The sequence below is a fragment of the Oncorhynchus gorbuscha genome, linkage group LG06 (assembly GCF_021184085.1).
Source record: "Oncorhynchus gorbuscha isolate QuinsamMale2020 ecotype Even-year linkage group LG06, OgorEven_v1.0, whole genome shotgun sequence".
NCBI lineage: Eukaryota > Metazoa > Chordata > Actinopteri > Salmoniformes > Salmonidae > Oncorhynchus > Oncorhynchus gorbuscha.
The window spans coordinates 32,174,118-32,193,451 of NC_060178.1; the positions used below are offsets into that span (position 1 = coordinate 32,174,118).

Consider the following 19,334-nt stretch of genomic DNA (forward strand, 5'->3'; position numbering starts at 1 on the left):
AGAACTATGATATGACATCATTCACCGCTAACAAAGGTATGAAAATGCCAGCTCGCGCTCCTCCCAGGGAGATGAAAAGGGCCCATGAGGGAGATGTAAAAATTACAGCCCTGCTTAAATAGGCCAAACAGTCAGCAACAGTGTTACAGTCCCACTGCGTCATGAGTCAGTAATGGGTCGGGTCAGCTGGCTGCTATGACCTCATGCTATGGTTGTTGTTAAATGGAAAGAAAGAGGAAGAGCTAGCTAATGTATCTCTTTACTAGTACAGCAACATCACACTCTGCCAACATCTCCTTTACCCCCCTCTCTTTACATTCTCTCTCTTTACTAGTACAGCAACATCACACTCTGCCAACATCTCCTTTACCCCCCTCTCTCTCTCTTTACTAGTACAGCAACATCACACTCTGCCAACATCTCCTTTACCCCCCTCTCTCTCCACTCTCTCTCTTTACTAGTACAACAACATCACACTCTGCCAACATCTCATTTACCCCCTTTCTCCACTCTCTCTTTACTAGTACAGCAACATCACACTCTGCCAACATCTCCTTTACCCCCTCTCTCTCCCACTCTTTTCTTTACTAGTACAGCAACATCACACTCTGCCAACATCTCCTTTACCCCCCTCTCTTTACACTCTCTCTATCTTTACTAGTACAGCAACATCACACTCTGCCAACATCTCCTTTACCCCCCTCTCTCTCCACTCTCTCTCTTTACTAGTACAGCAACATCACACTCTGCCAACATCTCCTTTACCCCCTCTCTTTACATTCTCTCTCTTTACTAGTACAGCAACATCACACTCTGCCAACATCTCCTTTATCTCCTTTACTAGTACAGCAACATCACACTCTGCCAACATCTCCTTTACCCCCCTCTCTCCACTCTCTCTCTTTACTAGTACAACAACATCACACTCTGCCAACATCTCATTTACCCCCCTTTCTCCACTCTCTCTCTTTACTAGTACAGCAACATCACACTCTGCCAACATCTCCTTTACCCCCTCTCTCTCCACTCTCTTTCTTTACTAGTACAGCAACATCACACTCTGCCAACATCTCCTTTACCCCCTCTCTTTACACTCTCTCTATCTTTACTAGTACAGCAACATCACACTCTGCCAACATCTCCTTTACCCCCCCCCTCTCTCCACTCTCTCTCTTTACTAGTACAGAAACATCACACTCTGACATCTCCCTTACCCCCCACTCTCTCACAAATTTCAAATCTACCCATGTCTGCCCAGTTGTTTCAATCTATGAGGACGAGGACCAAATCCCAATGTTAACATAATATATAACTGATGTGGATTACAATCAAATGACATACCAGCACATATAGTAAATAGATCTGTCTCCCCCTTTCTGGTACAGCTACCACCATCTCTCTCTCTCCTCCAGCACACACGCACTGTTGGGGCAAGTGACTCTGAACTTACAATTGCTCGCCGCAAGTCGTTATATATTTACTTTTTTTCTTGTGCATTTTGTTATTTTGCTATTTGCCTCATGACTCCTGCATACTTTGTTGACAACAAACTTTCTTTACCCAACAGTGGGACAGACTGTTTGTTCCTACACTCGGGGACTCTGACTCTCTATTGGTTACACTGACTTTTGGTCTCCCATCCTATTCTAACCACCTCTAGCGGGCTTTGTATTCATGTTACCTGATGAAACTGCTGTACAATATGATCTTGTTGCCATCTGATGCACATTCAGATGTCATAAATCAGCACTGCAGAGCAGCACTCCCTCTCCTATGCCGTGCCTTGATTGTATTACTGTTGATGATATCTGGAAATGTGCATGTACACCCTGGCCCATCTACTGTTGATGACATCTGGATATGTGCATGTACACCCTGGCCCATCTACTGTTGATGATATCTGGATATGTGCATGTACACCCTGGCCCATCTACTGTTGATGATATCTGGATATGTGCATGTACACCCTGGCCCATCTACTGTTGATGATATCTGGAAATGTGCATGTACACCCTGGCCCATCTACTGTTGATGATATCTGGACATGTGCATGTACACCCTGGCCCATCTACTGTTGATGATATCTGGAAATGTGCATGTACACCCTGGCCCATCTACTGTTGATGATATCTGGAAATGTCCATGTACACCCTGGCCCATCTACTGTTGATGATATCTGGAAATGTGCATGTACACCCTGGCCCATCTACTGTTGATGATATCTGGAAATGTGCATGTACACCCTGGCCCATCTACTGTTGATGATATCTGGAAATGTGCATGTACACCCTGGCCCATCTACTGTTGATGATATCTGGAAATGTGCATGTACACCCTGGCCCATCTACTGTTGCTAGCTCCAATTCTGACTTGTGCTCTGATATCTGCTTCACCGATTTCTGCTCTCGTAAAAGCCTGGGTTTTCTGCACATTAATACTAGAAGCTTATTACCTAAAATGGATCAATTGAAAGTGTGGGTTCACAGCTCCAATCCAGATGTGTTGGTCATTACTGAGACGTGGTTAAGGAAGAGTGTTTTGAATACTGATGTTAACCTTTCTGGTTATAACCTTTTTCGGCAAGACAGATCTTCCAAAGGCGGTGGAGTGTCAATCTTTACCAAGGATCACCTTCAGTGCTCTGTTGTCTCCACCAAGTCTGTCCCCAAACAATTTGATTTGCTGGTTTTAAGCATTAAACTTTCAAATAGCTCTTGTTGACTGTTGCTGGGTGTTATCGTCCTCCATCAGTACTGGCCTGTACCCTACCTGCTCTATTCTCTCTCCTGGCCCCTTACACTATGTCTGAATTTGTCCTGCTAGGTGACCTATACTGGGACATGCTTAAACCACCTGACCAAGTCCTAAAGCAATGGGACTCCCTAAATCTTTCCCAGATTATTACCAATCCCAAAAGGTATGACTCCGGACACCCAGAAAAGGCTACTCTCCTCGATGTTATCGTCACAAATAATCCTGATAGGCATCAGTCTGGTGTTTTCTGTAATGATCTTAGTGATCACTGTTTTACAGCCTGTGTTCGTAATGGATGCTCAGTGAAACGACCTGTCCTGATTTGTCATAGACGCTTGCTAAAAAACTTTATTGAGCAAGCCTTCCTTCATCACCTGTAAATTGGTATAAAATCAGCTTGATCCCCTCTATTGAAGATGCTTGGATCTTCTTTTTTGATATTTTCAGTGGTATTGTTAACAAACACACCCCCATAAAGAAAATAAGAATTAAAAACCGGTTCAGACCCTGGTTCGACCATGATCTTGCAGAGTTACTCCACCTGAAGAAATTGCAGTTGGCAAAAGGCTCGGCACACGCATACTCAGGTTAACTGTCTTTCAGGCAAATGAGAAATAAGTGCACTCAAGCTATCCGGAAGGCCAAAGTTAGTTACTTTAAGGAGCAGTTCTCTCTTTGTGCATCTAACCCAAAGAAGTTCTGGAAAATGGTTAAAGATCTGGAGATTAAACCCTCCTCGTCACAGCTGCCCATGTCCCTTAATGTTGATGATGTGGTTGTTACTGACAAGAAGCACATGGCTGAGCTCTTTAATCACCACTTCATTAAGTCAGGATTCCAATTTGACTCAGCCATGTCTCCTTGCCCGTCCAACATTTCCTCATCTCCCACCCCTTCTAATGCGACTATCCCAGATGATCTCCCTCTTTTTCCCCTGCCCCGCTACAAAGTTTCTCCCTGCAGGCAGTCACTGAGTCTGATTTGCTGAAGGAGCTCCTTAAACATGACCCCAAAAAACCATCTGGGTCAGATGGTTTAGACCCTTTCTTCTTTAAGGTTGCTGCCCCTATCATCGACAAACATATCTCCAACCTCTTTAACCTGTCTCTCCTTTCTGGGGAGGTTCCCTTTGCTTGGAAGGCAGCCACGGTTTGTCCTTTATTTAAAGGGGAGATCAAGCTGATCTTAACTGTTACAGGCCTATTTCTATTTTGTCCTGTTTATCAAAAGTGTTGGAAAAACTTGCCAATAATCAACTGACTGGCTTTCTTGATGTCTATAGTATTCTCTCCGGTATCCAATCTGGTTTCCACTCAGGTTATGGATGTGTCACTGCAACCTTAAAGGTCTTCAATGATGTCACCCTTGCCCTTGATTTTAAGCAATATTGTGCTGCTCTTTGTATTGACTTGGCCAAAGCTTTTGATACGGTAGACCATTCCATTCTTGTGGGCCGTCTAAGGAGTATTGGTGACTCTGAGGGGCCTTTGGCCTGGTTTGCTAACTACCCCTCAAGAATGCAGTGTATAAAGTCAGAAAATCTCAGCCACTGCCTGTCACCAAGGGAGTACCCCAAGGCTCGATCCTAGGCCCCACACTCTTCTCAATTTACATCAACAACATACTGTAGCTCAGGCAGCAGATGATACAGTCTTATACTTATATTTTGTGTTAAATGCTCTACAACAAAGCTTTCTCTACCTTAACCTTGTTCTGAACACCTCCAAAACAAAGGTCATGTGGTTTGGTAAGAAGAATGCCCCTCTTCCCACAGGTGTTATTACTACCTCTGAGGCTTTAGAGCTTGAGGTAGTCACCTTATACAAGTACTTGGGAGTATGGCTAGACAGTGCACTGTCCTTCTCTCAGCACATATCAAAGCTGCAGGCTAAAGTTAAATCTAGACTTGGTTTCCTCTATTGTAATCGCTCCTCTTTCACCCCAGCTGCCAAACTAACCCTGATTCAGATGACCATCCTACCCATGCTAGATTACAGAGACATAATTTATAGATCGGCAGGTAAGGGTTCTCTCTAGCGGCTAGATGTTCTTTACTATTCGGACATAAGATTTGCCACCAATGCTCCTTATAGGACACATCACTGCACTCTATACTCCTCTGTAAACTGGTCATATCTGTATACCCGTCCCAAGACCCACTGGTTGATGCTTATTTATAAAACCCTCTTAGGCCTCACTCCCCCCATCTGAGATATCTACTGCAGCCCTCATCCTCCACATACAACACCATTCTGCCAGACACATTCTGTTAAAGGTCCCCAAAGCACACACATCCCTGGATCGCTCCTCTTTTCAGTTTGCTGCAGCTAGTGACTGGAACGAGCTGCAACAAACACTGAAACTGGACAGTTTTATCTCAATCTCTTCATTCAAAGACTCAATCACGGACACCCTTACTTACAGTACTGGCTGCTTTGTGTGATGAAATGCTGTCTGTACCTTCTTGCCCTTTGTGCTGTTGTCTGTGCCCAATAATGTTTACCATGGTTTGTGCTGCTACCATGTTGTGTTGCTACCATGCTGTGTTGTCATGTGTTGCTGCCTTGTTATGTAGTTGTCTTATGTCTCTCTTTGTGTAGTGTCGTGTTGTCTCTCTTGTTGTGATGTGTGTTTTGTCCTATATTTATATTGCATATATATATTTAATCCAAGGCCCCCGTCCCAGCAGGAGGCCTTTTTGCCTTTTGGTAAGCCGTCATTGTAAATAACAATGTGTTCTTAACTAACTTGCCTAGTTAAATAAAGGTTAAATAAATAAATAAATAAATATATAGCTTAGTCACCTGTTCCACTAGATGGGAAAACATTTTTTTAGGCATGTGTGAGTAAACATAGTCTGCACAAAATGGGAACGTTTCATTTAAACAAGAATCCTATATTTGATGACAAATTCCAACATCAGCGTAGCGAATGGCGTGTTGGAAACGCTGCCTTGTTTGGATTTCAGCTCAAAATTCCTCTCATCTTCCTCAAGTTTCCTCTGGGGTTGTGTGTGTTTGGTTTATCCCGTGCAGCCAAGGCTGCTTCCCCACAGCTGTCTCCTTCTACGTCTCACTGCCGACTCTCTACTCCAAGGACAGTTTAGAAAATGCTTTGTACGGCAAGCAGTTATGGTGATGACAAGAAAGAACATTACACGGGAAGCCTTAAATAGCACATCCAACAATTAAAGATGGATTCTCCTCTGAACATAGAGTTAATGAGTCACCTCTCTCTGGGAAAGGCATCCAAAAACAACACTGCTGCTAATATAACCAGGCCTTTAGAGGTGTCCACACACACACACACACACACACACACACACACACACACACACACTGCCCTGATGCCAAACAGGCCTCTCTCTCAGTATAAACCAGTGTGTTTGAGGAGCCGAAATGTACACTGAGAAATACCAGGCGCTCGGCGACCGTAGGACTCTCCCACCAAGAACACAGACAACTGCAGTCGCCCACGACCATGGGGGACCGCGCCCAGCCACCAGGAATAACTGTCCCAGTGAGCATGTGAAATGTTGGCACTACTACTACCGCATCACCAACTCGTTACCCTGAGAGTGAATGGGCAAAAGGCATTTTTAGAGGTGAGGAAGAGGGATCTCCTGCAAAGACCTGGCAACCCCATCAAAGCACCTGCCCAGGGGAAATGACTGTTAAAATGGGGAGCAACCATTAAAGACAGACTGGTGGGAAGTAAAGGAAGATAAAAACACAAACACACACCAACACCACACACACACACACAAATATGTATATAAGAACACACTCACAATAGAGACAATTAGCCATTGCAATGAGGGTAATGAGGAACAAAGGGTAGGAGAAATAAAAGTTATCCTCTGGAAGACATAGAAAACACATACATGTGTGTGTGAGTATGGCCCTTTGAGACAAGCTTGCTGCAGGGTAGTGAACAGTCCTATGATGATTATCTTGGAGACCCACATCCATCCACACATCCAGTACGTACATCACGTGCCCATAAAGCGATAAGGGGGAGGGGGGGGGGGAAGGAAGGAAGGAAGGAAGGAAGGAAGGAAGGAAGGAAGGAAGGAAGGAAGGAAGGAAGGAAGGAAGGAAAAGATGTATATTTCATATCTTTGTTGGTATCTCATTTGATAAGATTAGCAGGTTGATGTGCTTGACCAAGGAGTTAGAGCCATGACCCATGACCCTTCCTAAAACCTTGTTATGACAGATAATAAACCATGGCCATATTACTGAGGTTATCTCTGCGGCCAGGTTTTTACGAGGGGCTTCCAGGGAGATCATCTGCAACTCAAATAAATACATCACATAAGATGTTCATTTATAGGTCATTGTTAAAATGTTCCAATTAAATAGCAAGGGATATGTAAACTAGGAATGTTGGCCATTCTGTCAAATCTAGATAAATTGTTTTGACCGTTTGCTCCTGGGTGGGGAGGCAGCAGTTGATTGATGTTCCTGAAATTGTGAATCAAAGCATCCCTGCGGTACTTTACAGTAGTAAATTATCCTAGGTATCACATTACAGGGTAATTCCCAAAACCCCTGCAAGCTCCTGGGGGTACAACTGCAGGGAACGGATGTGACACACACAGAGGTATCCTCATCCTTAAAATCCTCACACACACGCAGACCCCACTTGGCCTGTGTAAGCAAACCCTGCATGCATACATCTATACAGCACCTACAAGGCCTGGGGGCGATATACACTGTCTGCTATGCCAAACCCAATGTTTACATACATGGCATGTCTTTCCACACCTGGAATTGATTGTCTCTATTGTAAAGGGGTCCTGTAGCATACAGCTCAAATGATGATGCTTCTAACCACTCAGTGACCTTGTGGTTAGTGTCGGCCCTGAGATTGTGAGGCTGGCCGAGTAATACCAAAGAATGTAAAAATGCGACCCAATGCATCTCTGCTTGGCACTCAGCATTAAGGAGATAGACTAGCGTCCTGTTCAGGGGGTTTTCTTGTACATCAAGCTGCCTCATGCTACAGATATATTCCTGATCCTATGAGCCATTCTGGCTCGTGCAAGGCTACTTACAGTTGGATTGTCAGGAGTAGTTGCATTATAAGGCAGAGGGTAGATTACTTGTTATGGTGTATTAAAACTAGGGCCAGCCCAGGACTGAGAATATTGATTTTAGGGGAATTGTTCTTCATTTGACATGGAATCTTTGGTCCTCAACATTTCCCTGACAGCATTGTCTCATATAGTCCTGACCAGGATAAGAGCAGTTCACTTTCCACCACAAAACAGTCCCTGAGGGAGTCTGACTGTTATTGTGTGTCTGTCCTGGTGAGAGAGATGGATGAAGAGCAGGGGAACACTTCAAGACAAGTATGTTCATGAAAGCCTCAGTCAGAGGCTGTAGCTCAGCCTTCTAAACCCCGTAGAGTTTACTCTGCTCCACCGTCCATTTCTCTGGCGAACACAAAACATACACAACACAAGTGAAGCAGTTGACTGGATGTTGTGGTGGAAAATCAAATCAAATCAAATTGTATTGGTCACAAACACATGGTTAGCAGATGTTAATGCGAGTGTAGCGAAATGCTTGTGCTTCTAGTTCCGACCGTGCAGTAATATCTAACAAGTGATCTAACAATTTCACAACAACTACTTTATACACACAAGTGTAAAGGAATGAATAAGAATATGTACATATGAATATATGGATGAGCAATGGCTGAAAGGCATAGGCAAGATGCAGTAGATGGTACAGAGTACAGTATATACATATGAGATGAGTAATGTAGGGTATGTAAACAAGATGCAGTAGATGGTACAGAGTACAGTATATACATATGAGATGAGTAATGTAGGGTATGTAAACAAGATGCAGTAGATGGTACAGAGTACAGTATATACATATGAGATGAGTGATGTAGGGTATGTAAACAAGATGCAGTAGATGGTACAGAGTACAGTATATACATATGAGATGAGTAATGTAGGGTATGTAAACAAGATGCAGTAGATGGTACAGAGTACAGTATATACATATGAGATGAGTGATGTAGGGTATGTAAACAAGATGCAGTAGATGGTACAGAGTACAGTATATACATATGAGATGAGTAATGTAGGGTATGTAAACAAGATGCAGTAGATGGTACAGAGTACAGTATATACATATGAGATGAGTGATGTAGGGTATGTAAACAAGATGCAGTAGATGGTACAGAGTACAGTATATACATATGAGATGAGTGATGTAGGGTATGTAAACAAGATGCAGTAGATGGTACAGAGTACAGTATATACATATGAGATGAGTAATGTAGGGTATGTAAACAAGATGCAGTAGATGGTACAGAGTACAGTATATACATATGAGATGAGTGATGTAGGGTATGTAAACAAGATGCAGTAGATGGTACAGAGTACAGTATATACATATGAGATGAGTGATGTAGGGTATGTAAACAAGATGCAGTAGATGGTACAGAGTACAGTATATACATATGAGATGATTGATGTAGGGTATGTAAACAAGATGCAGTAGATGGTACAGAGTACAGTATATACATATGAGATGAGTGATGTAGGGTATGTAAACAAGATGCAGTAGATGGTACAGAGTACAGTATATACATATGAGATGAGTGATGTAGGGTATGTAAACAAGATGCAGTAGATGGTACAGAGTACAGTATATACATATGAGATGAGTGATGTAGGGTATGTAAACAAGATGCAGTAGATGGTACAGAGTACAGTATATACATATGAGATGAGTGATGTAGGGTATGTAAACAAGATGCAGTAGATGGTACAGAGTACAGTATATACATATGAGATGAGTGATGTAGGGTATGTAAACAAGATGCAGTAGATGGTACAGAGTACAGTATATACATATGAGATGAGTGATGTAGGGTATGTAAACAAGATGCAGTAGATGGTACAGAGTACAGTATATACATATGAGATGAGTGATGTAGGGTATGCAAACAAGATGCAGTAGATGGTACAGAGTACAGTATATACATATGAGATGAGTGATGTAGGGTATGTAAACAAGATGCAGTAGATGGTACAGAGTACAGTATATACATATGAGATGAGTGATGTAGGGTATGTAAACAAGATGCAGTAGATGGTACAGAGTACAGTATATACATATGAGATGAGTGATGTAGGGTATGTAAACAAGATGCAGTAGATGGTACAGAGTACAGTATATACATATGAGATGAGTGATGTAGGGTATGTAAACAAGATGCAGTAGATGGTACAGAGTACAGTATATACATATGAGATGAGTGATGTAGGGTATGTAAACAAGATGCAGTAGATGGTACAGAGTACAGTATATACATATGAGATGAGTGATGTAGGGTATGTAAACAAGATGCAGTAGATGGTACAGAGTACAGTATATACATATGAGATGAGTGATGTAGGGTATGTAAACAAGATGCAGTAGATGGTACAGAGTACAGTATATACATATGAGATGAGTGATGTAGGGTATGTAAACAAGATGCAGTAGATGGTACAGAGTACAGTATATACATATGAGATGAGTGATGTAGGGTATGTAAACAAGATGCAGTAGATGGTACAGAGTACAGTATATACATATGAGATGAGTGATGTAGGGTATGTAAACAAGATGCAGTAGATGGTACAGAGTACAGTATATACATATGAGATGAGTGATGTAGGGTATGTAAACAAGATGCAGTAGATGGTACAGAGTACAGTATATACATATGAGATGAGTGATGTAGGGTATGTAAACAAGATGCAGTAGATGGTACAGAGTACAGTATATACATATGAGATGAGTGATGTAGGGTATGCAAACGTGATATAAAACCCCTGACATTTCTCAGTGCACGTGAAACTAACACCAGTAGATGTTCTTATACATATATGTCAACATGTTGTCAACATATTCATTTGTTACTGGGATGCCACTTGGTATAGTGCGGATTCCAATGGGGACACTGAAGACATTGTGCAACATCTTTCTGAATGATAAATACCACAGTGCCACCTAGTGTCAATAGACAGAAAACAGGACAGGCCTCAAAAGTCGTTATCTGCAGGATAAGTGACAAAACATCTGGGTGAACCATGTTCTATCCGGATATCCAAGGCTGGATTAAATAAGACCTCAGTCTTATATCAAAAATTCATACAATTCCTGACTTGTAAACATCAAAATCACAATCCAAGACTGATTATACAAGCAACGTTCAGACACAAATAAACTACATATAGGTCAAAGACAACACAAAACAAACCAAAATGATCTGAGACCTAGTCCTATTCCAGTCTCAGTCTATATTGGCCTCTCCCCTCTCCCTCTCCATGTCAGTCTCCCTTCTCCTGTTACCTAGTGGTAAACAACACTACTCTACATCCTTCATATTCCCCAAGAAGGTGTGGAGAGGTGAAGATGTGGAGAGTGCGGTGACGGAAAACGCTGTGTAATGACATTGCTTACTACATTCTTGGCTCCTGTTGGCCTGGAGACTATTTATACAGCCGAGGAAGAGGCCCCTTATAGCCCACCAGCAGAGGAGAGAACCATGTCAGAACCACAGCCCCCAGGACTCTCATCATCTGTATTTGGACTGATCCAAATCCCTACAGCCAGGGGGTGCTGTATTTTCAAATGGAGCAGAACGACTGCCCAGGCACAAACTCCCTGACCTGACAGCGCCTCCACTAGCACCTGGTCACAAGGCTTATTGGTTACTCTATGGTTAAACACAGTGGAACTCTCCCAACCACGCAGCAGGTGTTCCAAGGAGGCCTTCTCGACACCCAACAGCTCTCAACTCCTACCTCCTCCCGTTCCCCCAATCTCCCCTAGCCAGCAACCCTATCTCTGACCGAAGGCTAAGCATCATACCACTGACATCAGTCTATGTGAGTGTGAGCGTTAGTGTTTCAGTTGGATCTTTTTCGCCATACATCCAAATCCTCTCGGGAATAAAACTCCAAAGTCACCACATGTTTGTCTCCAAACGGGGAGGCCGTGTATTTCAATTGACCGGCTTTCAGAGGGGGATCTTTTCAAAAGTCTCCACCCTGGGGATCCACTTCCCTTAGGAGGGAAGGACATTGGTGTCGGGACAAACCAGAGGATCAACTGTCTTGGAACTGTAGGACTAAATATAGTTTCTGTGACTCTACTTTCCAGTAACGGAAGGAAGGATGCCAGCGTTCTAATCTTTACCCACTGCATCACATGGGCAACACATACCATTGGAGATCTCAATTAAAGGATCAATAAATATACAGTAGCGTATACATATGTTTGATTTTGTATATATATATATTCTTTTCACCCCTTTTTCTTCACGATTGGTAGTTACAATCTTGTCCCATGGCTGCATGGGAGAGGCGAAGGTCGAGAGCCGTGCCTCCTCCAAAACACAACCCAGCCAAGCCACACTGCTTCTTTGACACAGTGCTCGCTTAACCCAGAATCCAGCCGCACCAATGTGCCGGAGGAAACACTGTACACCTGGCGACCGTGTCAGCATGCAGGCGACCGGCTGCACCACTCAGGAGGCTACAGTAGCGTATAAATAAGCATGAGCGAATGTAAGTGTTGTTAAAGAACAAATTCATATTTACCATACAGATAATGCATGCCTGAATAAACCACCTCTTTGCGCTACCACTGGTGTTAACTCTCTCATTCTAATATCACTCATCACTACTAATATGATCACAACCAAAGCAGTCTTCCACCAAGCACCAGTCTCCATACCTGACCAGTGGCTGAGGGTTCCCTGCCACCCTGCACTCCAGTCTGATGGGGTGTCCCTCTGCCACCTCCTGACTCTTCAGCTTCTGGGTGAAGTGTGGCAGCGACAGGTCTCCATCTACACACTGAGCTCCACTGTGCTGCTCCCCCATCAACTGGGGTCCACTTTGCTGCTGCTCTCCCATCAACTCATTCCCACTCATTAGACCAGAAACAACTGGCACCCCGGTCACACTCAGTGGAGGGACACCCGTCACACCCGTTAAGCCCACCATGCTTGCTGGCTGGGTACCCAGACCTGGCTGGCCCTGCTGCGCCGCCACCTGTTGGATGAAAGGCTGTGGAGGGACAGAGGCAAACCCCCGGGGGGCAAGCCGGTGGCTCTTAGGAGACAGGTACCCGCTGTCGGGAGAGGAGGAGTCTTCCTCCCCCTGTTGCTCCAGCCGAGAGGAGCCTTTAAAGATGGAGGACAGCTCCTCGATGAAGGTGGCGGCACGGCTGCAGAACTCCGCGGCTGAGGCAGCCCGTTCATTCAGCTCCAAGCCCTCATGGACCAGCCGGGGCTTGTCCTGTTTATAGACTGGGGTGATGTTCTTGTGACAGACAAACTTCTCAGGCGAGGCCATGGCTTCGAAGGTGGCCTGTATGGGCCTGCTGAGGTGGACACTCTGGCTGGAGGTGACTTTGACTGAGTGGCTGTCGTCCATGGCTAAGACTTTTGTCTGATGGGGGAAGCAGGGGCTTTTAGTCAGGTATTCTGTGGTATTGAAGGGGGCAAGGGTGGGATGGTAGTGGAGAGCTGGCTCCTGGGTTTTGGGAATTGGGGAGACAGGGTCCACCCAGTCTTCTGCATCACTGAAGGCCTCCCAGGCCAGGTCCAGGCTGCGGTTGATCTCGTCTTGGCTGAGAAAGGCAGTAAGGTCTGGAAAGTCCCCGTCACCAGCGTCCAGCTCCGCCATAGAGTCCAGGTACAGATCCCCATCAGACGAAGCCTCCGAGAACACGCCCCTGTCTCCTTCTAGAACCCCACGCCCATCCTTCATAAGCAGAGAGGGGGGGAGGGACTGGTTCCATCTCCCGTCCTGCATCCTGTAACACACACACACAAACATGACATTCAGTTAACACTGTAGATACAGTAAGACACTAATGATAAGCAATACACACATCCACAGTACATAGTCATCTGAATAAAATAAACCCACAATCCCTCACAAACGAATAGTTGCTCAGTTGTGATGGCTCAGGCTAGAATTCTTTCGGCACAGCTGGTGGGTATTTACAAAGGGCTTTCCGGAGGTCAAAGTGGACTTGACTGGCATTTGTCACCATCCCTCCCTCTATTCTCACCCTAACTGTATATTTCCCTGACTCTCCTCTCACTTCCTTATTCTTTTCCATCTATGTCTCTCTGCAACAATTCACTGCAAGCATAGAGTTACGAAAGTTAACATATACAGTACCAGTCCAAAGTTTGGACACACCTACTCATTCAAGGGTTTTCTTTATTTTTACTATTTTCTACATTGTAAAATAATAGTGAAGACATCAAAACTATGAAATAACACATATGGAATCATGTAGTAACCAAAAAAGTGTTAAATATGGTTCATACTTTGAATAATCTAAAGTATCCACCCTTTGCCTTCATGGCAGCTTTGCATTGTCTCAACCAGCTTCATGAGGAATGTTTTTCCAACAGTCTTGAAGGAGTTCCTTCACTCTGCGGTTCAACTCATTCCAAACCATCTCAATTGGGTTGAGGTTGGGTGATTGTGGAGGCCAGGTCATCTGATTCAGCACTCCATCACTCTCCTTCTTGGTCAAATAGCCCTTACACAGCCTGGAGGTGTGTTGGGTCATTGTCTTGTTGAAAAACAAATGATAGTCCCACTAAGGGCAAACCAGATGGGATGGCATATCGCTGCAGAATGCTGTGGTAGCCATGCTGGTTAAGTGTGCCTTGAATTCCAAATACATCACTGACAGTGTCACCAGCAAAGCACCCCCACACAATCACACCTCCTCCTCCATGCTTCATGATGGGCACTACACATGCGGAGATCATCCGTTCACCTACTCTGCGTCTCAGAAAGACATGGCTGTTGGAACCAAGTAATCTGAAATGTGGACTCATCAGACCAATGGACAGATTTCCACTGGTCTAATGTCCATTATTTGTGTTTCTTGGCCCAAAAAAGTATCTTCCTCTCATTGGTGTCCTTCAATAGTGGTTTCTTTGCAGCAATTCGACCATGAAGGCCTGATTCACACAGTCTCCTCTGAACAGTTGCTGTTGAGATGTGTCTGTTACTTGAACTCAGTGAAGCATATATTTGGGCTGCAATTTCTGAGGCTGGTAACTCTCTTTAACTTATCCTCTGCAGCAGAGTTAACTCTGGGACTTCCTTTCCTGTGGTGGTCCTCATGAGAGCCAGTTTCATCATAGCTCTTGATGGTTTTTGCCACTGCACTTGAAGAAACTTTCAAAGTTCTTGATATTTTCCTGATTCACTGACCTTCATGTGTTAAAGTAATGATGGACTGTCATTTCTCTTTGCTTATTTGAGCTGTTCTTTCCATAATATGAACTTGGTCTTTTACCAAATAGGGCTATCTTCTGTATACCACCCCTACCTTGTCACAACACAACTGATTGGCTCAAACACATTTAGAAGGAAAGAAATTCCACAAATGAACTTTACACCTGTTAATTGTTAATTGACACCTGTTAATTGAAATGCATTCGAGGTGATTACTTCATAGCTGATTGAGAGAATATCAAGAGTGTGCAAAGCTGTCAAAGGCAAAGGGTGGCTACTTTGAAGAATCTCAAATATAATATATATATATATATATATATATATATATATATATATATATATGTGTGTCATGTCAAAGTTATGATGTCTTCACTATTATTCTACAATGTAGACAATAGTAAAAATAAAGAAAAACCCTTCAATGAGTAGGTGTGTCCAAACTTTTGACAGGTTCTGTATATCCATTGATACTTGAAGAATATAACTTAGAAATGCCTAATGAGGTTAGTTGAACTGTCACACTCCATAAGAACCCAAAATATAAACTTGTTTTTATCCATTGTGTGTAAACATTGTAAATGTAAACCAACACTGTATAGCCTCATAACATGGTTAAAACAATAATGTTGATATCATGGATAGTCCTTGCATCCATAGCTCTGTCTATTAATCTTAGAGTGGTTACATTTCTACAGGCCTCCATGAAAGCAAAATCACAAACAACAGAGTAGGGCTGGCTGATAAGTCCTTAGTTTTGGGGTTATACTCAGGTAAAACAATTTAGATAATCTACACTTCCATATTTCCAAGTGCTATTCTTGAAGATCAAAGGGTACTACATTTATTGGAATGACTGGAACTCTGATAGACATGTATTTTTTATGTAAATATGTAATTGAATCTTCATATTATATATAGTAGAAAGTGATGCGTTAAGAAGAGGCCTACATAACCAACCCATAAAGTAATATGCAACATACATATATGGCCAGATACGTAAACTTTAACATTGATTTATCTTGCAAAAGATTTTGTTCAATTGGTAACGTACATTTTTGTCTTCTTCTAATGCCTCTTAGGGGGCAAGTAATCTAAATGTAACTGAAAGTAATCAGATTACGTTACTGAGTTTGTGTAATCCAAAAGTTATGTTACTGATTACAATTTTGGACAGTAACTGTAACGGATTACATGTAGAAAGTAACCTACCTAACCCTGGCAGTGATCAATATCTCAAGCACGGCTCTGTGTGTTATGTACAGTAGGCTACATCTACATGTGAGCTCCGTGGCTATATTGTAGATGATGGTACTGTACAGACTTGTATGCAATAGGCTCGTCTGTATAAAACTGAGTGTGTTTGTGTGTCAGTGTGGTATATACAAGTGTGACATTCTGCCTGCCATGGCGTCCAGGAGAACCGCTGTTGCTGTTTTTATTCCACTTGGGCTAAGTTTCACAGCAGCAGTACAATTCCATCCTAAAAAAACATCCCCTTTAAACACACACACTACAGTATAGCACATACAGGAGCTCACACAGGACACACAGATACATACACACATATGTATTCACAGTCAGGCACACAAGGGAAACTATTCTCTTCAGAGCCTGTTATTTTCCATGTGGAAAATAAGTAATCTATACAACATTGATACATTATGAATGGGGAATATGTTTTTAATATTTTTAACTGATTGACAAAAAGTCAATGGCCACTGCCAGTGGTCATTGTACATGTTGTCAATGACAGAATCGAACAGAGTACATAAATTAGCTATCACAATAACTACTTACTTATCATTGACTTTGTAATGTACTTTGATGTAATGGTAATATTGAGTGAAAATAACCACATTTCCCTTGCAGTTCTGACACTAACTGGATCTCAAACGCAAAGTGAATATCCCCTCATACACTAACAGTAAATACATATCTATAGTTTTCTCTAAGCGTCTTTCTGATCACAACCCACTGGGCACATACTGGTTAAATCAATGATGTTTCCATGTCATGTGAAATTACCTTTAACCAATGTGGAATAGACGTTGAATTGACGTCTGTGACCAGTGGGAAGTTCGAAGGATCTCGTGGTTGCTGATTAAATGCAGGAAACAACATCTCCAGGGTATTCTACTAATATTGTCAACAATAAATGGTCAATAACAGCCTTACCTTCAAGTTTTTATCCAAAGGTATTGTACCAGTCTAGCGTTTCCAGATTCCTCTTAAGATGATCTGTGTGTGAGAAAGTCAGAAGCGTCTCCTTCCAGCAGAGTAGCTTTTTCGGTCGTGCAGGGACTGGGAGCACTGTGAGCGGGTCTAGGGCCACTTGAGCGGTGCCTCCAGAGTAGCCTGCTGTGTCCCATCTGTCCCAGCGTTTGACCACTCACTGTGTCAGGTTATATTTGGCATCGGGCTCAGGTTTCACAGCCAGAATGCTGCTGAGAGAGAGGATAGGGAGAGAGGAGAGAGAGAGAGAGAGAGAGAGAGAGAGAGAGGAGAGAGAGAGAGAGAGAGAGAGAGAGAGAGAGCGAGAGGGGGGGATATATGCGAAAACCGCAGAGGAGTGATACTTTCCACTGATTACAATATATACAGTACTTTACACACAGAACGAATTGCTCACACATACACACTCTCTAACACATGGAACTGGGAGTCTTTTCACTTTGTACCTCAACATGTTGCACTATCAAACCTACAAAGCTGGTGGTCATGAAAGACAAATGTACTCTGCTACCTGCACAGTATGCACCTGTCTGTACCATAAATATGGGGGAGGATGAGGGCCAGGCTCTGTCAGTCACAGTATGGGTTAGGGTTAGGAGCTGATGCTAATCTTGAATCAGAGCTTGACATCTCCCTTTTCTCTCCACTGTAACTCTGCCTCCTCTGTGGCCAGTGGAGTTGATTCATTGACCTGAGACCTGCCACTGAGCCTCTGAAGTAGCTGTTCTCAGTATAGACTCTTCAGTGTATGAGCGTTATCTGCACAATGGAGGTTGGGGGCCAGGGTAACTTATGGTCCAAGCAATGCTTTCTCTTGAGCCCACATCCTCTCCATCAGCCTTGAAATACTCTTTGTCCTCTCTCTGCAGGCTGTCTCTCTCTCTCTCTCTCTGATGCCTCTGCCTTATACCCTGAGTGACAGGTAGTGACAGTTTTCTGCTTGAGCCAAATTTGCTCGGCGAAACTAAGCTTGGGTTGGAAGGGCACAGACACATTCTGGCTCGGCAACCCCACTTGGTTAATCTGTGGGCCGTTATGGCAGACGGTTGGTCCTAACAGCACAGCGCTATTCCGGTTCTCCAACTACTGATTAGAGTTAAGTGCTAGTTACAGGGCAGGGAGGAATGTCCATTGGGACAGCTCTATCAAACCAGCAACCCCCCTCATACACACAGTGGCAAACCACTGACACCAACACCACTTCTCCATCAACTGTCCCACAGCACCAACCCTTCATTCCCTGCCCCAGAACACACACCCCACTCATCTTTTCAAAGCCCCATGGACTTACACCATCCATTTTCTATATTGAAATAGCTTAAGTGTACCTTGTTGAGGGTATAATTTTAAAATAACTGCATTAATTGGTGGTGTCTTCGAATAGCCTTGCTCATGGTCTGGTAAGAATAGAACTGGAGCTTTTCCAATCTGAGCGTCCTTTCAACTAGACTAGAGAACAGTTTACAGACTGAACTGTCAGTTTAACACTTATGGTCATTTACCACTTCAACTTTTCCGAAGTATTTCATTTTTTTAGCTCTCACATTGATAACCATTTAAACTCTAGGTGGGTCCGTGTCCTAATCATCCAAAGTGGCCATCATCCAACTACACGGATGCCCAGCCATTAATGACATATCGTATTTGGTCATCTAATTTCGTTTTTTTTTACTGGTGTATGATTTTAATCTATATTTTTTCATTTACACGCATTGACGGTCATATCTAGCTAGCTATCCCCAAACAGCAGTTAGATAGTAGCAACCAAACGAAGAGGCGATTTTTTTTTTCAGCTGCATAGTATAGTTTGTCCTTTCAATTTCCCTATTGCTGGTATTTCATTGGCTACTCAGATTTGAAGACAATTGGTCAAGACTTCACCCACTGCGCTGTCCGCAGCGAAATGTGAACATGGAGATAGCTAGGCATAAACTGTTATCGTTAGTAGCTATTTTGAAAGTAACATAGTTGGTCCTCAGACATCCCAGTAAAATGCCATACACTGTCTATTTCTTTCCCCTCGCACTCGCAGTTGTTGTTAGCAAGTTGACTT

At 43.2% G+C, this 19,334-nt stretch overlaps 1 protein-coding gene across 6 annotated transcripts in view; it reads right to left on the reverse strand.

Annotated features, from left to right (window-relative positions):
- LOC124037838 (palladin-like) overlaps positions 1-17,441 on the reverse strand; it is a 164,615-nt gene extending 147,174 nt beyond the window's left edge. For 3 of the 6 annotated variants that reach the window (XM_046352957.1, XM_046352960.1, XM_046352959.1), the window contains exons 1-2: positions 17,225-17,441; positions 12,510-13,595 (exon numbers count right to left, since the gene is read on the reverse strand). In XM_046352957.1, coding sequence (XP_046208913.1) covers positions 12,510-13,594 — 1,085 coding nt within the window. In that variant the 5' untranslated portion in view covers position 13,595; positions 17,225-17,441. The remainder of the gene's footprint in view (positions 1-12,509; positions 13,596-17,224) is intronic. The other 3 variants (XM_046352956.1, XM_046352955.1, XM_046352958.1) reach the window with 2 other exon arrangements.
- Positions 17,442-19,334: the final 1,893 nt, after the last annotated feature.